Source organism: Dreissena polymorpha, chromosome 8, assembly GCF_020536995.1.
Source record: "Dreissena polymorpha isolate Duluth1 chromosome 8, UMN_Dpol_1.0, whole genome shotgun sequence".
NCBI classification, from domain to species: domain Eukaryota; kingdom Metazoa; phylum Mollusca; class Bivalvia; order Myida; family Dreissenidae; genus Dreissena; species Dreissena polymorpha.
This window is the reverse complement of record NC_068362.1, coordinates 6,703,238-6,726,154: the sequence shown is the minus strand read 5'-3', so window position 1 is coordinate 6,726,154 and position 22,917 is coordinate 6,703,238. Positions and strand designations below refer to the sequence as shown.

General features: G+C 38.1%; 1 protein-coding gene across 2 annotated transcripts in view; it reads left to right on the top strand.

The window, feature by feature from the left end:
• LOC127841679 (uncharacterized) overlaps nt 1-22,917 on the top strand; it is a 42,406-nt gene that overhangs the window by 11,326 nt on the left and 8,163 nt on the right. For both annotated transcript variants that reach the window (XM_052370722.1, XM_052370723.1), the window contains exons 5-15: nt 14-230; nt 3,688-4,144; nt 7,837-7,871; nt 10,070-10,209; nt 11,600-11,770; nt 12,880-13,048; nt 14,013-14,154; nt 15,339-15,538; nt 18,806-19,043; nt 20,877-21,002; nt 22,746-22,917. The exon at nt 22,746-22,917 is cut by the window's right edge and continues 120 nt beyond it. In XM_052370722.1, coding sequence (XP_052226682.1) covers nt 18-230; nt 3,688-4,144; nt 7,837-7,871; nt 10,070-10,209; nt 11,600-11,770; nt 12,880-13,048; nt 14,013-14,154; nt 15,339-15,538; nt 18,806-19,043; nt 20,877-21,002; nt 22,746-22,917 — 2,063 coding nt within the window. In that variant the 5' untranslated portion in view covers nt 14-17. The remainder of the gene's footprint in view (nt 1-13; nt 231-3,687; nt 4,145-7,836; nt 7,872-10,069; nt 10,210-11,599; nt 11,771-12,879; nt 13,049-14,012; nt 14,155-15,338; nt 15,539-18,805; nt 19,044-20,876; nt 21,003-22,745) is intronic.

The window sequence follows — 22,917 nt, the reverse complement described above, 5'->3', positions numbered from 1 at the left end:
CTGTTGCATTCAGGATCATGGATGGCTGGGGTGCAATGTTTGATGACTCGGGGTCCTTCGTTGGGGACACACAGGGTCAAGTAGGGGCCACAGCAGCCCCACCACAGACAGGCATGAAACGACAGTCCGAGGACGGCTATGGAGGCTACGACTATGATGGGGATGGCTATGCTGCAAAGAAGCCAAAACAAGAAGGCTACGATGAGAGTGGCAGCTGGGAACAACAACAGGTGCTAATAATCAGGACTGAGCCGCGTTCTGAGGAAAACTGGGCTTAATGCATGTGCGTAAATTGTCGTCCCAGATTAGCCTATGCAGTCCACACAGGCTAATCAGGGATGACACTTTCCGCCTAAATTGGATGTTTGCTAAGAAGCGACTTCATTAAAATGAAAAATGTCATAAAAGCGGAAAGTGTCCTCCCTGATTAGCCTGTGTGGACTGCACAGGCTTATGTGGGATGACACTTTACGCACATGCATCATGCCCAGTTTTCTAAATTAATCAGGACTCTACCATTAACATTCTTAGCAGTGGTGTGATTTCCACCCTCTCCCTTTCTAATGCAAACTAATTTTACAAATAGTTATTCACTTGTATGGGTCAGTATACAAATGAAGATTTTAAATTAATCTTGTAAGGGGGCTTAGGGCATTTTTCTTCCCTGAGGTTATGCTTAAATCACACACCTTTTTCGGACCCATTCCCCTCCATAAAGAGTATATATTTTTCCCCAATTTTGTAGAAAAATCCCCTTCCAGAAGTTAAACAAAATTTTAAAAAATTATTTTTTTTATTTTTTATGCCCCCCTTCGAAGAAGAGGGGGTATATTGTTTTGCTCATGTCTGTCTGTATGTCCAAGATGGTTTCCGGATGATAACTCAAGAACGCTTAGGCCTAGGATCATGAAATCTCATAGGTACGTTGATCATGATTCGCAGATGACCCCTAATGATTTTCAGGTCACTAGGTCATAGGTCACGGTGACCCGAAATAGCAAAATGGTTTCCGGATGATAACTCAAGAATGCTTATGCCTAGGATCATGAAACTTCATTGGTACATTGATCATGACTCGCAGATGACCCCTATGATTTTCAGGTCACTAGGTCAAAGGTCACGGTGACTCAACTTAGAAAAATGGTTTCCGTATGATAACTCAAGAACGCTTACGCCTAGGATCATGAAACTTCATAGGTACATTGATCAATACTCGCAGATGACCCCTATTGACTTTCAGGTCACTAGGTCAAAGGTTACGGTGACTTGACACAGTAAAATGGTTTCCAGATGATAACACAAGAAAGCTTACACCTAGAATCATGAAACTTCATAGGTACATTGATCATGACTTGCAGATGACCGCTATTGATTTTCAGGTCACTAGGTCAAAGGTCAAGGTCATAGTGCCAAAAAAAGTATTCACACAATGGCTGCCACTACAACTGACTGCCCATATGGGGGGCATGCATGTTTTACAAACAGCCCTTGTTTAGAAAGAACTCTCTAATGATAAATTTATTTCATAAACAACTGACAAAGTATATAACAAATTGATATGATTTTGAATTATTATAAAGAGCTATATTAAATTAGATTTTCCCACATCAGTAAACTTTTCATATGAATTGCATTTTTTTCCCAAAATGGCCAGGAAAAGGCCTGATGTATCTATATTGTGTCAATATTTATTGATAAAAACATTCCAATTTGGTCCATTTTTAGGGGGAAAAAATGCTCTAATTTGCCATTTTATCGATTAAAAAATCCCACTTAGACTCAAAATGGCGAGGAAAACTGAGACTGTGCATGAAGGCTGAACTGTCTAAAACTAATGTTGAAAAATAATTGATATATATTTAAGAAAAAGGCCAGAGAAATTCAGCTGTGAATATTACATTCATACGTACATGTGTATTCAAATAATAAATATCATAACATATAAAAAAGTGAATTTTTAATTTTCCCCTTTTCCTAAAAAACAACGAGTTTTTCCCTTTGGAGCGGCCCCCCCACCATTCCCCTATTTGTGAAAAAAAAACACTGGTCATGTTTGCGCTTGATTTTGGTATTTGCTTCATCTATATATCACCAATCCAAACAAATATTTGTAAGCCCCCCTTCAAAGAAGAGGGGGTTTATTGTTTTGCTCATGTCGGTACGTATGTCCGTTCAACAGATGGTTTCCGGATGATAACTCAAGAACGCTTAGGCCTAGGATCATGAAACTTCATAGATATATTGATCATGACTTGCAGATGACCCCTATTGATTTTGAGGTCACTAGGTCAAAGGTCAAGGTCGCGTTGACCCGAAATAGTAAAATGGATTCTGGATGATAACTCGAGAACGCTTATGCCTAGGATCATGAAACTTCAAAGGTACATTGATTTTGAGGTCACTAAGTCAAAGGTCAAGGTCATGGTGACCAGAAATAGTAAAATGGTTTCCGGATGATAACTCAAGAACGCTTACGCCTAGGATCATGAAACTTCATAGGTACATTGATAATGACTCGCAGATGACCCCTATTGATTTTGAGGTCACTAGGTCAAAATCAAGGTCATGGTGACCCGAAATAGTAAAATGGTTTCCAGTTGATAACTCAAGAACGCTTATGCCTAGGATCATGAAACTTTATAGATACATTGATCATGACTCGCAGATGACCCCTATTGATTTTCAGGTCACTAGGTCAAAGGTCAAGGTCACGGCGACCCAAAATAATAAAATGGTTTCTGGATGATAACTCAAGTACACTTATGCCTAGGATCATGAAACTTCATAGGTACATTTATCATGACTCGCAGATGACCCCTATTGATTTTCAGGTCACTAGGTCTAAGGTCAAGGTGACCCAAAATAGCAAAATGGTTTCCGGATGATAACTCAAGAACGCCTATGCCTAGGATCATGAAACTTCATAGGTACATTGATCATGACTTGCAGATGACCCCTAATGATTTTCAGGTCACTAGGTCAAAGGTCAAGGTCACGGTGACTCAACTTAGAAAAATGGTTTCCAGATGATAACTCAAGAACGCTTATGCCTAGGATCATGAAACTTCATAGGTTCATTGATCATGACTCGCAGATGACCCCTATTGACTTTCAGGTCACTAGGTCAAAGGTCACGGTGACTTGACACAGTAAAATGGTTTCCGGATGATAACACAAGAAAGCTTACGCCTAGGATCATGAAACTTCATAGGTACATTGATCTTGACTCGCAGATGACCCCTATTGATTTTCAAGAACGCTTACGCCTAGGATCATGAAACTTCATAGGTACATTGATCATGACTCGCAGATGACCCCTATTGATTTTCAGGTCACTAGGTCAAAGGTCAAGGTGACTCTAACCAGTTAAATGGTTTCTAGATGATAACTTAAGAACGCTTACGCCTAGGATTATGAAACTTCATAGGTACATTGATCATGACACGCAGATGACCCCTATATATTTTCAGGTCACTAGGTCAAAGGTCAAGGTCACAGTTCCAAAAAACGTATTCACACAATGGCTGCCACTACAACTGACAGCACATTTGGGGGGCATGCATGTTTTACAGACAGCCCTTGTTATTTATTGAAACAATTTGTGCATTATTTCAAATTCAGATGCACCGGCAGCTCAGCTAAATTTATCTTTGAAAAATCAATAACCCTTAAACAATATATATACAGGAACCAGGTTCCTGGGACGAGATGGCCTATACTGGTGAGTCATCGTGGGAAGCATTAAAGAGTACAGGAGACACGGTTGAAACCAAGGATGAATTTGCCAACTTTTCAGAGATAACATCCTGGGACCAGCTGAAGCCATCTGATGGCAGTAGTGGAAGGGCTGGAAAAGGGGGGAGGGGTTATGGACAAGGGGCTGGGTCATGGGGAGGTCAACAGAGAGGCAGAGGAGGTCAGAGAGGCGGGAATTCTTCTGGAGGGTATAGTGGGGGTAGAGGGGGTGGCTTCAATAACCGTGGAGGGGGATTCAACAGGGGCGGCAGGGGAGGGGGCTTCAATAACAGGGGAGGAGGTTTCAATAACAGGGGTGGGGGATTCAATAGAGGTGGAGGAGGCGGTCGTGGTGGATTCAGAGGGGGAAGCAGCTTTGGGCATGGAGGAGGAGGAGGATTTGGTGGAGGTAGGAAACTGATTGTTGACTGTCACAGGGCTTCCTAAGCCATTTGCCAAATTAGCTATTGGCTAGATATTGACCCATCGGCTACAACGAAATTCTACTTGGATATAACTTTTTATGCCCCCGGATCGAATGATCGGGGGTATATTGTTTTTGGCCTGTCTGTCATTCATTGTATGGTTGTGTCCCAAAACTTTAACCTTGCTCATAACTTGCAATATTGAAGATAGCAACTTGATATTTGGCATGCATGTGTATCTCATGGAGCTGCACATTTTGAGTGGTGAAAAGTCAAGGTCAACCTTCAAGGTCAAAGGTCAAATACGTGGCTTCTAAGCGCAGTAGTGGGCATTGTGTTTCACAAACACATCTCTTGTTCTTCATAAAAACCTATTAAATAGCAAAAAATAACACAAATTTGTCTGAAGTGAGGACAATTTAGCTGAAGAAATTTTGAGCCAGGGAAAGCCCTGTGACCGTTCTTATATATAAGTCTTACTCTGAGAAAACTGGGTTTAATGCATGTGCATAAAGTGTCAAAGCAGATAAGCCTTCGCAGTCTCCATAGGCTAATCTGGGTGCCTCAAGTGGATTTGCGCTAACTAGAGACTTCCTTTAAAGGCATGGTTCGCACAGGCCCTTGAAAGTCCTTGAATTTGGTGCCTAGTCCTGGAAAAGTCCTTGAATTTTGCTGCCCAGAGTTAACTAATAAAAAGTACTTGAATTTTGTTAAAAAAGTCGTTGATTTTATAATAAAATGGAGGAAATAACATTTTGGGCATAGAATCTAGAATAAAAAAGTGAAAATTGCATCAAAAGATCGAGAAAATAAATTAAAAAAGGAAAAAAAACACTCAACACCACGAGGAACGCGACGATTTACACGGTTAGTACGGGTTTTATCCATTACTGAACAGCGATTGTCACAACCTGTATTTTTTCTGCGAAAGGTCGTTCACCTTTCGAGATAAGTAATACAAACAAATGCACGTTTACCAATAAATGGCTTACAGACGCTAACTATTCATCGTGGTTCAGAACATTTAAAGGAGACAAGCATAAGTGTATTGGCTCCCTGTGTGACAAGATCATCGATGAATCTATATTTTCTTTCTTTAAAGGCATTAGTGCAACGGGTGTAACATCAAAAACTGAAAATGAATTAACTCATACAGATTTAAATAATAATGGAACCTTTTCAATTCCTTCCCCACCCACTCAACCATACAGGAGACCATGTCAGACTTTAGACAGTTATGTTTTGAAAGATAATGTGTTAAGAGTGGAAATAATGTGGACACATAAACTTGTTGCATGACTCACCAATCATACAAGTCATCAGAAAATTCAGATTAGCTTTTTATGTCCCCCACTATAGTAGTGGGGGACATATTGTTTTATGTCCCCCACTATAGTAGTGGGGGACATATTGTTTTTGCCCTGTCATTTGGTCTGTTGGTTGGTTTGCGCCAACTTTAACATTTTGCAATAACTTTTGCTATATTTAAGATAGCAACTTCATATTTGGCATGCATGTGTATCTCATGAAGCTGCACATTTTGAGTGGTGAAGGGTCAAGGTCATGGTCATCCTTCAAGGTCTTAGGTCAAATATATGTGGCCAAAATCGCTCATTTTATGAATACTTTTGCAATATTGAAGATAGCAACTTGATATTTGGCATGCATGTGTACATCATGGAGCTGCACATTTTGAGTGGTGAAAGGTCAAGGTCATCCTCTAAGGTCAGAGGTCAAATATATGTGGCCCAAATCGCTTATTTTATAAATACTTTTGCAATATTGAAGATAGCAACTTGATATTTGGCATGCATGTGTATCTCATGGAGCTGCACATTTTAAGTGGTGAAAGGTCAAGGTCAAGGTCATCCTTCAAGGTCAGAGATCAAATATATGTGGCCCAAATCGCTTATTTTATGAATACTTTTGCAATATTGAAGTGAGCAACTCGATATTTGGCATGCATGTGTATCTCATGGAGCTGCACATTTTGAGTGGTGAAAGGTCAAGGTCATCCTTCAAGGTCAAATATATGGGTCAAAATTGCTCATGTAATGTCACTTCTGCAATATTGAAGCTAGCAATTTTATATTTGAAATGCGTGAGTATCTCAAGGAGCTGCACATTTTGAGTGGTGAAGGGTCAAGGTCATCCTTCAAGGTCAAACGTCATATAGGGGGACATTGTGTTTCACAAACACATCTTGTTAAAGTTTACAGTTATATATGGAAACTAGGAAGGAAACTTCTTGTTAAAGGTAAAATTATACAAATTAAGCTGGTTTTTACTATATTCTCTATATATTGTATTATGAATTGTTAATGTGGCCATTTATTTTGTATTTGAGTGATTTGAAAAAGTCCTTGAAAAACAAAAAAAAGTCCTGGAAAAGTCCTTGAAAAGTCCTGGAATTTTATTGACCATGACCTGTATGAACCATGAAAGGGGTCTTTTCACAGATTATGGCATGTATTAAAGTTTGTCATCCAATGCTTTATAACGATACATGTAAACACTGGATCTAAAAAGCTCCAGTAAAAAATCAAGAATAAAAAAAAGTAACCCTCAACAGGGCTCAAACCAATTACCCCTGGAGTTCTGGAGTAAAAGTCTACCACTTAGACCACTCGGCCATCTGTCCTCATACAATGATTGATGTATTTTTTACTTTATATAAGCAATCCTCGTAGTTACACAAAATATAATGACAACAACAGAACTCTCCTAATTATTAAATTGTTTTGCGTTGCAACGCTTTATATTTTTCAGATTTTTAAACCGTCAAAAGATGCATATAATGGCTATTTTAGAGCACGGTAAATGTTCAGTATTACTTTTTCCTCACAAATATCATAACTAAAATAAAAAATTGCGAATCTGAAACAACTTTTTAATTTTGTCAATTTACCAAAACGTGAAAAGGCCCCTTTAAATTAAAAAAACAACAATAAAAGTGGAAAGTGTTGTCGCTAATTAACGTTTGTTGACTGCACAGGCTTATCTGGGAAGACACTTTAAGCACATGCATTAAGCCCTGTTTTTCCAGAACGCCGCTAATATGTTGATTGCTAGCTTGTACTTAATTAAATGTTTGTAAGAATAGTTTTAGCGGTATACTTATTGTCTTAGCAGAATATTTAATAAAAAGTTTCTTTGATCAAATTCATAATGGTCTCTTTTGTGCATTTGTAGTATGCATATTATTAGCTCGGCTGTTTTCCGAGAAAACCTGAGGTATTGTCATAGCCAGCTTGTCGTGTTGTCCGCCGTCCGCGTCATGCTAAAACCTTTTCATTTTGCTCTAAAATCAAAGTGCTTCCTTCTACAACTTTGAAACTTTATATGTAGATGCACCTTGATGACTTCTACAAGCCACACCCATTTTGGGGTCACTAGGTTAAAGGTCAAGTTCACTTTGACCTCTAAAAAAAATATCTGACAAGCTTTCATTTATTCAAAACTGCACCCACAGCCAAGTGTTGGCACCCATTATGCGTTGCTCTTGTTGTTAATAGTAACTGTAAACAGTGATAAATGAAAGCTTTGATGGTCAATAAATAAATACAGCAGTGTTTTTTACTTTGATTATGTAATACATCATAGATGGATTGATTGATGCTGAAAAATTACCTTTACTTCGAAAGAACTGGTGTAAAATGAGTCTTGTCCATTTCAGGAAGATCAAACCAAGGTTTAACTTTAGTAGAGAAGGTATGTCTTGCAGGGCAGTGTGTACTAAACTTTTAATATTTAAATCCGATTGCTTGTAGCATGTCGTAGGTACAGCGTCTGTGTTTGTTTCCAAAATTGTCTATCTCAAACTAAGTATTTTTCAAGCCATGAAATTGTCGTTGAATTCCTGAGCTTTAGCGTTGATTTTTTGGTTTAAGATAAAGGCAAATAGCAAACTCACCTCACTGAATATTGAATAAAGTTATTGAGGTTTTAGCACTTTTATACAACATTTTGATTTTCTGTTCCGTCTTTGCATATTTCCTGTTGCTACTACAAGTATTTAATTGAAACTTTGTACATGTGTTTGGGGTCATTGGTTGAGGTCACTTACCAATATAGATAACTCTGACCTGCAGTTTAGCATTATTATTTCCTTTTTTGTACTGAGAAATGAAGTTAAGGAAAACACGGAACATCCTCATATAACTGTTTCTTCTATAGCTATTGAACTTTATTCATATACTGTGAAACCATTTATTTTCGACAGCACAAAATTTCGTCATTTTTATAAAAATGACGATTTCGTCAGCACTTAAATTCGCCGATTTCTGATTTTGAATTTAAAAAAATGCGTCAGTCAATATCCGATTTGTGTGTCATACATATGCAGGAACACACTTGAGAATTACTTCAGGAGGTGGGGCCTGTTAGTCACATGCCAATTAACTAGTCTTGTGTTATCAAGGGACAGTAATGGACCCTCTTAATGTATGCCATTCACACGTTCATTGTTATGATTAGCGGACAAGTGGGATCGAATAACCGTTAACGAGTGTTTGTAACAACGAAGCCAATTGCCAATTAGTCTTATTCTATTATTATAATTGAATAAAATGCTTTTTTATTCTGATATCATCATTAAAATTATAAACTCTATGTGTGTGTTTGTTCTTAAAAACTAAACTACCGGTATATAAATCAATAATGTCAATAATTTAAAAATAAATAAATTGATGCGTATAAAATAGTAATAAGTGTGGTTAAACGCAAACAATCAAACAACAAACAGCAATTAAAATATTCTTTATTAATTTGTGATAAATACGCATGTTGATCACACATCGTCATCTTTCCATTTGGTTTATTGTCTTTCATCGGCATTCGCTGCGTGATGGCTAATATGCAACACCCCTGAAAAACACAATGCACCTAATGGGTAATAAAGTTATGAACAATTAGCGCTAATTCATTACCATTCTACATAAACGAAGTCAACGCATTCGATACAGCTGTACTGCACACGCGTTTTAAAGAAGTGTAACGTGTCAGTTAAGTACCTTGTGTAATCTACTTCCTTTTGTGTCAAAACCGGATTAATCTTGATTACAAAACAGCAGTGGATGTGTGCATGGATTATGTTGGAATTTGATGCCTCATGTCTGCGGTAAAGTTTTAAAATATTGTTCAACTTAGTGTTTGTTTTTGTTCAAACATAGAGCATGATTGTTCGTTAGGATCTTAAATTCGCCGATCGGTCGACTGACGAAATTTATGAAAATTAATGCCTGACGATTAATAATGGTTTCACAGTATAAGGGATCATTGTGTGAGGTCACTGACCAAGTTCCCACTGACCAAGTTCCATAACTCTGGCATGCAATTTAGCTTAATTATGCCCCTTTTGTACTTTTTGAAAAGTCTGGTTAGGATTTATGCGCAATCACTCTATATCAATCACTTTATATCAATCACTCCATATCAATCACTCCATATCAATCACTCCATACCAATAACTCCATACCAATCACTCCATAGCAATCACTCCATATCAATCACTCCATACCAATCACTCCATATCAATCACTCCATATCAATCACTCCATATCTCAATCACTCCATATCTCAATCACTCCATATTTCAATCACTCCATATCTCAATCACTCCATATCTCAATCCCTCCATATCTCAATATTTTCTACAGATATTGCAATAACAATTTACATATTTTTTCAGGATCTTTATGAAGCATGATAATGCTCCCATTTGTACTTGCGAGGTCGCAGACAATTGCTAGAGACTTTGACTTGCAATCAAGAAGAATTATGCCCCTTATTTAACTTTGTGTACCTCAGCAATTCACATGAGGGTGTGACCCGGTGTGTGTCCATCATCCTTATTGCTAGACAGACACCATATTTACTACGCCTTCGTTACTTTGGCATTCCTATTTTAGTTTGAGAAGTATCAGTCATTCCTGACGGCTGAGACATCACGTATCAACTCCATCCAGTCCCTGGAAAACGCAGTGAACAGCACCCAGCTCTTCCTCAAGTGTGATTACGCCGTGGTGGAAATGCCACGCATTTACAACAGGTGAGACTTCACATACTGTGGACAGAGCTGTCAACAAATAGCGAACTGTTCTTACTGCAGAACTCTAGAAAATTTACCAGCTATTCTTATTTCAGAGCTGTGTATTATTAGCCATCTGTTTATGTTATAGATCTTTGATCGTCTTGCCACAGCTGTCTACAACTTACCCTCAATTCTTATTGCAGAGCAGTGCACCACTAACCCTTTGTATGCACCTGGTAGGATGGCATATAGTAGTCGCACTGCCCGTCCGTCCAACATTCAGTTTCAGGAGTTTTTTCCTAAAGGCTTCAATATATTTACCCTATTGTTATTATTTGAGTCTAATTGCATAATTACAGAGCAAGTTCAAGTTTCGTTCTGGTCAGTTGATTTTTGGCAAAATTACGGGCTTTTGACTTTTCTTTAAAATAATGGTTTTCTGGACATTTTTGCTAAACACTTACAGGTATTGACCTGATTTTTGGAGTGTAAGTCTACTTACCAGTGTTTTTTTTCGTTCAAATATGAGTAGTGGGACCCATCCTAATGGTAAAACGTATATATTTTTCCCAAATGGGACCTGAAAATTCCCAATTTAAGATTTTAAAACAAAAACAATTCAATTAGTCTCAACATTTCATTCATCACAAATCCAGTTCTATAAGTTAAACCTCAGTAAATATAATATTAATATCACATGTATTTTTAATTTGCAGTATTTGTTAGCAAAAAATGAACATGACAAATTTCCCAAATGCAGTCAAAATGACGCAAATTTTCCCAATGCAAAGGGACCCAGCTCCTTGAAAAAAAACTGTTTACACACAGTGATTTTTTTTCCTCAAAATTACAGCCGATTTTCGGCTGATTCCCAATCGCAAAATTCCTCTTTTTTTCCCAAAAATCTGACCAAAGTTTCCCCCCAAAAAAGCCAAATTTCCAATCCTTAATTATGATTTCTTAACTCTAGATCTAAACTTTATTTTTTAAACATTCTACAAAATATATAACTTTAATTTAGTCCTTTTTGTCAATAAATTATTCCCAAATTTGCCACTTTTATTGATTGACTCCCTTTTCCCAAAATGACTAGAAACCCCCCTGAACATGCACTTAAAAACAATATTAATTCTGTTACTTAGAATCATATTTATAATGCTAAATTTTTCCCAATTTCATGGTTTATGGCACTATTTTTCCCAATTTCATGGTTTATTGCGCTAATTTTCCCAATTCAAATGGCACAGGCTGTAACAAATAAAAGCCAAAAAAATCACTGATACAACTCACAGATCAAGATTGACCTTTCTTTGTCATGATGTTTACATTTGCGAAAAATGCTGGGCGGCTTCAGAGTGCAGCAGGGGGCAACGTGTTTTGCAAACCCATCTCTTGTTTCTTGTTACAGAGCTGTGTACACCGGTCGCCTGGCCATCAGTGGGATATTCCTGGCCCGGTGCGTGGGTCTCAACAAGAAGGAGTTGAAACACGAGGTGTATGATAAGGCTTACAAGGTGCTCACCACCCAGACCTTGGCTGTCATTAACGACCTGAGAGACCCAGGGGCAGACGTCGTCCGGTGAGTTGTGGCTCTTAGTTAATACTTTAATTTTTATCAATTTTTGGAGGGAACAAATCTATACATATGACAGGGTTTTTTTTACGGAAACAATAGGGCATAAAAAGCATTCAAATGGCTGAAATGTTTGATATTTTTCTCGCAAACAATGTTTGAGCAGTCGTGAATTGTGTGGTTTAGCCTGAAAAAACAATGAAGGGACGTAACAAAGCTCTAGTTGTCTTTATTTAACATATCCTCTCTCAGATATGCATTTTTACCCATTTGTATTTCTTAAAAAAAAATCAAAAAAATCTGAATAGATAAACATTTTAAATGCTTCATTTTGTACCCTTAGAAACTTGTCATTTCTAGTGATTTAAACATCGGTATAACAACCTTCTCAATGCCTAAAATGTTTAGTATTTCCCTGTTGAAAATATCTTAACAATTTGAGTGATCCATGAATATTGGAAAATAAAAATGAACAACGCACATTCCGCATTTTTATGTCCCCCACCACTATAGTGGGGGACATATTGTTCTGCCCTGTCTGTTTGTCTGTACGTTGGTCTGTTGGTTTGGTTAAACTTTAACATTTGCCATAACTTTTGCTTTATTGAAGATAGCAACTTCATATTTGGCTTGCATGTGTATCTCATGGAGCTGCACATTTTGAGTGGTGGAAGGTCAAGGTCATCCTTCAAGGTCAAAGGTCAACAAAAAAAGTCAAAGCGGCGCAGAAGGGGACATAGTGTTTCTGACAAACACATTTCTTGTTTTTTCAAAAACTAAATCCTGGTTTTACTAGATTTTTATGCCCCCAGATCGAATGATCAGGAGGTATATTGTTTTTGGCCTGTCTGTCTGTCTGTCATTGTCTTTGTGATTCTGTCCCAAACTTAAACCTTGCTCATAAAATGAAAACTCATGGGTCTATATTCTTTAAACTTCACATGTGCATGCATCTCATTGAGATCTACAACCAAACATGGTTTGAGGTCACTAGGTCAAGGTCACTGTGACCTTTACATTCAAAATATAACCTTGTTTCTAAAATAGCTGCTGTGCTGCTTCAAAGCGCAGCAGGGGGCATTGTGTTTTACAAACAAAGCTCTTGTTTATCCCAGAGTATGCATAGAGCGTGAGTTGAAGCTGTGTGGGCCTCACAAGTTCATCGAAGGAGGCAGCATGCCAGTGAACCAGAGGGTCGGGGAGGTCATACAGAAGGTGGCCAGTGGGCTCGAGACAATCTCTGTCCTGGTGGCTGGACTTGAGAAACTCATTGCCTATCTCAAGGTGGGATAAATAAAAGAAGAGACATATTTAGTATAAAATAATATTTTTTAACAAAGAAAATATAAAGTACATTATAATGTAATAATTGTTGCAATTATTAAACTATAAACTAAATTATAATAAACTTGCCGGACTTTTCATACAGGTGTATGTCTTCCCCACAGTCAACAGTAAACTTGCCCAACTATTCATACTCTGTTTGTCTCACTCACAGTCGACAGTGAACTTGTCCATCTATTCATACTCTATATGTCTACCCCACAGTCAACAGTGAACTTGCCCTACTATTCATACTCTGTATGTCTCCCCCACAGTCGACAGTGAACTTGCCCAACTATTCATACTCTATATGTCTACCCAACAGTCGACAGTGAACTTGCCCTACTATTCATACTCTGTTTGTCTCCCTCCCAGTCCACAGTGAACTTGTCCAACTATTCATACTCTCTATGTCTACCCCACAGTCGACAGTGAACTTGCCCTACTATTCATACTCTGTATGTCTACCCCACGGTCAACTGTGAACTTGCCCAACTATTCATACTCTCTATGTCTCCCCCACAGTCAACAGTGAACTTGCCCAACTATTCATACTCTCTATGTCTACCACACAGTCGACAGTGAACTTGCCCAACTATTCATAGTCTATATGTCTACCCCACAGTCAACAGTGAACTTGCCCAACTATTCATACTCAGTATATATCCCCCACAGTCAACAGTGAACTTGCCCAACTATTCATACTCAGTATATCTCCCCCACAGTCGACAGTGAACTTGCCTGACTATTCATACTCTGTATGTCTCCCCCACAGTTGACAGTGAACTTGCCCAACTATTCATACTCTGTATGTCTACCCATCAGTCGACAGTGAACTTGCCCAACTATTTATACTCTGTTTGTCTCCCTCACAGTTGACAGTGAACTTGTCCAACTATACATACTCTTTATGTCTCCCCCACAGTCGACAGTGAACTTGCCTGACAACCCGATCTCCAAGCTGGAGCAGGCCATGATAGCCTCCAAGTGTGGCATGGTTCACTTGTACAAGTGTGACAGCAAGGATGAGAATGGAGTGCCGCTGTATGTGGGGGAATACATGTTAGGTATGTCTGCTTTTCAATTTAGTTTAAACCTATTTATTAGTCCCCTACCGGTTTGACCGGAGGGGACTTCTGGTTTTGTCTCCGTCCGTCCGCCTGTCACACTTTTCTGAATCCTGCAATAACTTAAAAAGTTCTTAATATTTTTTCATGAAACTTTGAACATGGATAGATGGCAATATGGACATTATGCACGTTATTTCATTTCGTTCCTACGTCAAAAATTCTGGTTGCTATGTCAACAAATAGACTAGAAATACTGCTGAAAATAGTGTTTTTTCTGGATCCTGCGATAACTTTTAAAGTTCTTATTATTTTTTCATATAACTTGAAACATGGATAGATGGCAATATGGACATTATGCTCGTCATTTCATTTCGTTCTGACGTAAAAAATTCTGGTTGCTATGGCAACAAATAGACTAGAAATACTGCTGAAAATGGTGATTTTCTGGATCCTGCATTAACCTTTTAAGTTCTTAATATTTTTTCAAGTAACTTGAAACATGGATAGATGGCAATATGGACATTATGCACGTCATTTCATTTCGTTCAGACGTCAAAAATTATGGTTACTATGGCAACAAATGGACTTGTTTGATCTTGATCGCATGGAAAGTCTTAGGCTTATTCAAATTGTATGGAGTTCTTTGGTATTCAAGGATCTATAGATAATTGCAAGTTAAATATGCATGTGACGGGATATTAACTAGCCATTGGCTTCATTGTAAGAAGATGGGTGTCATCGTATAAGATCTTTTCTATAATGTCTTTCTTAACATTCAACTCTGGCTCACTTTGCGTACAATATGTTAGACGCGTTTTTTTTTTGCACTCTGCAGTTTTTAGGACGTCCTCTGGGCACAGCCATTTTTTTTTTGACAGATAGACTGTACACGCCGCTTTTATTGGGAAAAAAATGCGCTTCGTTAAACAAACCTGATAACCATTCTATATAAGTACCGAAAATATCTTTAATACGCGAAAAGAACTCAATAAAAATCGATACGAACCGATGTAAAAATAATATTTGTTACTTGATTTTGTAATTCTTAATGGTACGGCCAGATTTTAAAATAAATACGTAACGGACTTGAAAATAATTATTTTCTTACGAAAATACGACCCTTATCTGGAGCTCTGTGAACAGAGTGAACAATTGTTGGGTCACTTGTTAATTTCTTACAGAGGACACGTGCATAGCTAGAGCCAGCAACGTGAACAAGAAGTCAGTGAAGTCCGAGACGTACACCCAGGCACTGGAGGCCCTGTACTCCAAGACTCTCCTGGAGCTGATCATTCCCGTCGTCGAGGAGACCAACCAGAACGAGGAGGAGGAGGAGGTTCACAATGAGGCTGTTGTCACCGGGGTCCTCCAGGCCAATGTGGTATGTGGTCATCGGGACTGTACAGTGTTTGGCTGTTGTCACCGGGGTCCTCCAGACCAATGTGGTATGTGTGCATCGGGACTGTACAGTGTTAGGCTGTTGTCACCGGGGTCCTCCAGGCCAATGTGGTATGTGTGCATCGGGACTGTACATTGTTAGGCTGTTGTCACTGGGGTCCTCCAGGCCAATGTGGTATGTGTGCATCGGGACTGTACAGTGTTTATTGTTGTCACCGGGGTCCTCCAGACCAATGTGGTATGTGTGCATTGGGACTGTACAGTGTTCATTGTTGTCACCGGGGTCCTCCAGACCAATGTGGTATGTGTGCATCGGGACTGTACATTGTTAGGCTGTTGTCACCGGGGTCCTCCAGGCCAATGTGGTATGTGTTCATCGGGACTGTACAGTGTTTATTATTATTGTTGAATTAGAGGCGGTTATAGGGGCCCATTCCCATTAGATTTAAGTATACATTTTCCCAAATGGGACCGTACAATTTTGAATTAAACAAAAAAAGAGACTGTAGTCACTAATATGATACATAGAAAATTAAGTTGTGTGATAAGGTAGCTTTCACGCAGTACATGATTAACCCTTTGCATGCTGGGAAATTTGTCGTCTGCTTAAATTTCGTCTGCTGAATTTGTAAAATAAGCATTTTCTTCAAATTTTTTTCAAAGAATACTATCAGAATAGCAAACAGTTTGGATCCAGATGAGACGCCACGTTCTGTGGCATCTCATCTGGATCCAAACTGTTTGCAAAGGCCTTTAAAATTCGGTTCTCGCACTGAAAGGGTTAAGGTTTCAGTTTTTCAAATTAAAGAAAAACTTTGAAAACCTGGGCCCATATTCACCAACCCAAATAATAGACTTGGAACCAAGAAAATGCGTTCAGTTTTTGAATATACACAGGCAACCACTGTTATTAATGTCATTAACAAAATGTTCTTCATGAAGAATGCTATAGATAGAGGTGTTTAATGCCTGACTAAAAATTCAAGCAATTCTTGAATATATCCATTTATAGAATATTATTAGACTTAAGTCTAAGAATTGTTTGGTGAATACAGCCCTGGTTTTGTTTCCGGTTTGTTGGTTTGCTTCAAACTTTAACATTTTCCATATCTTTTGAAGATAGCAACTTCATATTTGGCATGCATGTTTATCTCATAGAGCTGCACATTTTGAGTGGTGAAAGGTCAAGGTCATCCTTCAAGGTCAAAAAGATGGGTCAAAATCGCTCATTTAATAGACACTATAACTTTTGCAATATTGAAGATAGCAACTTGATATGATATGCATGTGTATCGTATGGAGCTGCACATTTTGAGGCATGAAAGGTCAAGGTCATCCTTGAAGGTCAAAGGTCAAATATATGGGGGGACGTAGTGTTTCACAAACGCATCTTGTTTTTCCCATGTTTCTTCTGTAAAGACTTTTTTGCATTAAGATGCTGTGATCCATGTACAATGTACATGAGCCGCATCATTAGAGAAGACCAGACCAGCATGATTACCAGCATAGCTCAGGACCAGCATGTACCTCTGCATAGTCTGGCCTGGAGCTACCTTGTCCTCTATAGAGACCACTAAGACTTGAGTTACTTCATAGCAGACAGCGTAGCTCCTTACCAGTCTGCACACTGCACAACTGGTTTACTAAATTCTGGCATGGTTCAAAGAACCATGTTTTTCACATGGAATGTGTTATTCTTCTAATTGTTAGACGGTTCTAGAATATTGTATTATTGCTGAAATAGGCTAGAAAATAAACATATTATGTCAATTAATAAATGCAGAAATTGGCTGGCCACCTGCTCTTGAAAACAGGAAAAGTGTGTTATTAAAATTCCCTGTTTGAAAAAATCTAAGATTTTTTAATTTTTGCAAAATTCAGGGAATTTGACCCCGGAAAGTGTAAGAACAAATTAAAACTAACTTTGGAAATTTAGAAATACAAAATTTCAACATTTACCAGGACAAAACAGTGGTTATTACTTTATGTATCAAATTGCCACTTTGCAATTATTTGTGCAGTAATTTGACATAAATTTTGAAAATAAAACCAAAGTCAATATTCATTCATTCATTAGCAGTTTTAATTTCTGGATGTCAATGGCCACCCAACACATTTTCATGAACATTAAACCTTTCTCACACAGAAGCAATTGAAATTGGCTATATGCAAACAGCATAAAACCAGAACAGCCTGTGATTAAATTGCAGTCTGTTCAGGGTTTATGCTGTTTGATGCTCATCAGTATGTAAAGGTTGGAAATGAAGCCTTTAAAACTTGAATTTAGTAAGTAAGGTCTTAAATTAAATGTTACATGGGACAACAAATGCGTAATAATAAGTATCTAATTGGTAAAGGGTTAACCCATTTATGCCTAGCGTCTTGAAAAAAGGCCTTGGCAAACGGAGTAGACCCAGATGAGAAGCCGCATGATGAAGCGTCTCAGCAGGGTTTGCGCTGTTTGCTTAAAGGAATTTCTGTAAGAAATATTCTAAATATAGAAATAAATATAATAGACATCCCTGATTTTGGAAATAAATTGATCCAATTTAGCAGGATGGGAGAGTCCTTTTGGCTAAAATGGGTTTTTCTAGACGCTAAGCATAATGGGTTAATGCATGTTTGTTAAGTGAATACACAGTCTGCACAGGGATGACACTTTCTGCATTGACTGGATTTTTGTTTAAAGACCTCCTTTAAATGAAAATTCCAAACAAGCACAAATTGTCTGATTAGTCTGAACGGACTGCACAGGAAAATCTTGGACGACACTTTACCCACATGCATTAACCCTTTGCATGCTGGGAAATTTGTCGTCTGCTAAAATGTTGTCTGCTGAATTTCTAAAATTAGCATTTTCTTCGATTTTTTTCAAAGAATATTATCAGAATAGCAAACAGTTTGGATCCTGATGAGACGCCACGTTCTGTGGCGTCTCATCTGGATCCAAACTGATTGCAAAGGCCTTCAAAATTCGGTTCCCGCACTGAAAGGGTTAAGCCTCGTTTTCACAGAGTGCGGGTAATATGGTGAAATATCAAACTAGCTTTTCTAAGCAGTACATAAGCATTTGACTTTCAATGAAAAAGAGCTTTAATAAACCAGTATAAACTAAAGTAATATGGTGAAAAATCCAAATAATTTCAGGATGGCCCTCCCCCGGTGGTGAAACCCTCTCTGATAGAGGCCTCTTTCATGGACAGGCTGCTCAACCTGTTCTCTACTGTCTCCAACTCTGTCTCCATTTCAGGATGGCCCTCCCCCGGTGGTGAAACCCTCTCTGATAGAGGCACCCATCATGGACAGGCTGCTCAACCTGTTTTCTACTGTCTCCAACTCTGCATTCACCAAAAACAACGTGACTCTCATTGACAACTGCCTGACTAACAGTGGCCTCACCGCCGTGTGTGTCTACAAGAAAGTCAGCCCGGAGTCTAAAACATGTGACCTGTGTGAATTCTACGTGGACCAGTACCTGATTGCAACAGGTGTGTATCAGTGCTCCAGCTAGGATTTGAAAAAGGCAGAAGGAGATATTTTGTCAAAAGCGCACTTTCGACGCAGTTTCAAGCGAGCGGGTGTATCTGGAATGCTCCATGTTGCATATTGATTTATATGTAATTAATAATATTTAGACTATATTATTTCCATTTATAATTAAACCAATCAAATAAAATGTCTACAACGAGGAATAAATTAATAATGTAATAAGAGATTTATAAATTATCACATGTAAAAAAATTAAAAAAAAATAAAAAAATATAAATAAAAGGGCAGGACAGTGCCTCGGAAGGGCAGGGCGAGGTTAAGGAAGGGCAGGGCGGGCCGCACTTCCATTGAGGCCTAGCTGGAGCACTGTGTGTATATTGTGAAAAGTGGGATTAAAGTGTTTTGTAACTATGGGCTGGTGTCACTTCTCTTGATTAAGGCAAGCAAGTTTTTATGCCCCCTTTCAAAGAAAAGAGGTATATAGTTTTCGCACTGTCCGTCAGTCTGTCACACTTTTCGTGTCCGCTCTCTAATTCAAATAGTTTTCATCTGATCATTACCAAACTTGGTCAGAAGTTGTATCTAGACAATATCTAGGTCAAGTTCGAATATGGGTCATGCCTGGTCAAAAACTAGGTCACGAGGTCACTTAGTGCATTACAATAACTTCTATCAAAGCTTTTATTGGGGGCATATGTCATCCTATGTAGACAGCTCTTATTTATATATGAGAGAGCACTACTGATCATTTAGTGATCAATATCCTTACTTCTGATTCCTTTCCTTATGTGGGGCTTAGCAAAAAGGTTATCATAACCCCTGCTGCCTAGATGTCATTTGATGTAATTTGAGAATTACTGGAAACTGTACCATTGTCATTGAAACCAAGCTGTATATTGAATATTCATATCTAGTGTTGAGTGTAAAACTGGAGTAAATATTCAAATATTTGTTGCTATCCCTACCATATATAGGCAACGTAAATACCAATAGTTGACCATTTTTTTCATTTGTTATGCCCCCGACGGAGCGAATGTAGTGATAGGACCGTCCATCTGTCTGTCTTTCCGTCACACTTTGCATTTAGGTTTCACATTGAGGTTTTGAAAAATGCTTATAACTGATATGTCGCTTCAGATAGCAACTTTATGTTTGGCATGCATGTGTATCTCATGGAGCTGCACATTTTGAGTGATGAAAGGTCAAGGTCATCTTTCAAGGTCAAAGGTCAAATATATGGCTTCAAAGCAGCGCAGAAGGGGACATTGTGTTTCTGACAAACACATCTCTTGTTTAGCATATATGTTTAACATAAATACCGGAAATAATTTGTAGTTCATTTCAAATCGCTTATTATAAAACTAAATTGAACTGGAATCCATATTTGAATATCTTAAATTGTATAAGCACCAATTATATTTACAATTTAATTGCATATGTTTGTCATGGTTATCATTTGGTCTGCTACCAAGCGTGAAGAAAAAGTGCTGACGTACAATTTAAAACTTTCTTCATGGAAAATGTAAACATGTTTAATTCAATATAAAAACGCTTTTTTTTTAAAGTTGACATTTTGCTTATTTAAGACCACACAAATATTGTACTAACACGCCTGTTTAACTCTTTTAGTGCTGGAACCGAATTTTGAAGGCCTTTGCAAACAGTTTGGATCCAGATGTGGCGTCTCATCAGGATCCAAACTGTTTGCTATTCAAATAGTATTCTTTGAAAAACAATCGAAGAAAATGCTAATTTTAGAAATTAAGAAGAAGAAATTTTAGCAGACAGCAAATTTCCAAGCATGCAAAGGGTTAATAGTTTCCTGTGTGCAGGTAGAGGAAGTTCCAAGGCAGAATGTGAACAGGCTGCATACAACTCTGCGTACAACATGCTGTGTAGAACTTCCCCAACTGATATTGTGTCTAATCATCCAAAGTTGCCGCCCCAAGAAACAACAGGTATTTTGTGGCTTGCTTAAAAAAATATATATGTTAAAATGGACCAGATGTGAATCACTAACTACTGTGAAACCATTATTATTCGTCCGACATTAATTTTGGCCTTTTTCGTCCTTCGACCGATGGACGAATTCAAGATCCTAACGAACAATCATGTCCCATATTTGAAACAACTAGACTGAATTACCGTAGGCATGAGGCATTTAAATCCAGCGTAATCCACGCATATACCCAGGGCTCGAAATTAACACTCGCACACTCGCAAAATGCGAGAAAAAAAGATTGCAAGGTAAGTTATAAGCCACTAGTATTTTTTGCAAATAAAGAAATAGTGAAAAAAAACGAGTTATATTGCTTAATGCGTTCGACGGCGTGAACGCTAAACCGTAGGTAAATTTTTTGAACTTCCGAATTCCCATATGCGGAAGCGCGCACCTTGTTTGTTGACTGGTACACTTATAATACAGATACACAGATGGTATTGATACAAAGAACATGAAACAGTCGACTGTTCACACTCAAGTTAAATCCGGTTTTGACACAAAGGGGTGTTCATTATACAGTGTACTGACAACTGACATTTCCTGTAAAACGCGAATGCAATAAGGCTGTATCGAATGCGTTGACTTCATTTAGGTATAATAGTGTTGATTAGCGCTAATTGTTAACAACTTTATTACCCATTGTGTGTATTGTGTTTTTCAGGGGTGTTGCAGATTATACAGCCTACACGCGGCGAATCCGGATTAAAGACAATACTATTAAACGCAATTAAAATATGACGATGTGTGATCAACACCTGACTGAAATAAATTCTGCGCTTTGTTACAAATTAATAAAGAACATTTTGATTTGTGTTTGGTTGTTTGGTTTTAACTGCATCTACTATTTTTGTACATATACATAAAAACCCGTACCTTTGTTTTTTTATAACAAAAACATTTTTTTTTTAATTAAATACTGTTGTTTATCAATAAATGCAGCGTTCCATTAAAAAAAACACACTTAACAAACTAGATCCTCTTTCATATAATAGAACAAGTTTCGCACCTTCTCTAATTTGCGCCGATAAAGGTAAGATTGTTATCAGTTTGACCGTGATAGTAATGGAAAAAGACTAATTGGAAATTGGCTTCGTTGTTTAAAACACTCGTTAACGATTATTCAGTCCCACTTATCCGCTAATCATAACAAAGAACGTGTCAATGACATAAAATAATAAGGGACAGTTACTATCACCTAAAATAACAGACTTGTTAATTGGCATATGCCAAACAAGGCCCACCTCTTGCAAGTGACTACCAAGTGTCACCTCTCTTTCCCCAGCACGATTTTTTCGCAACCGTGTATAACATGTATTACAAACAATTTTTTTTGTGTTTTTTTTTCAAAACCAGAAATGGGCGAATTTAGAGGACGAAATAGTCATTTTTATGAAAAGGGCGAAATTTTGTGCCGACGAAAATAAATGGTTTCACAGTATTGTAAGAATTTTTTTTTTAATGAACGTAAAAATTTTGATTTTTAAAATTTCTGGGCTTTACAATTTATTTTAAAGGCCTGTTGTTTGTTAAAAGAAATGTCTTAAGAAGAATTTTCAAATGTGTAGCCAAATGGCCCCATTTCCTAATTTGTAAGCATTTGGCTACTTTGGGCTAATTTATAGCCATTTGTCTAATTTCACAGCTCTTTCCCAGATACATGTATGTCAAAGCAATCGGTGCATGGCATTGATCCTTTCAGATCCCCTTCTGCTCGAGACCGAATGGAAGGGCGTCCTCCCAGTGACGACCGAGTCCAACGCGGACGCGCTGCGCCAGCACGGGTTTGATCCTGACGTCCTCACATGCAGCCTGGGAGACATGGTGCTGGTTGAGGAGAAAATGTGGACAAATGATAGACGCACCGCTGCCTT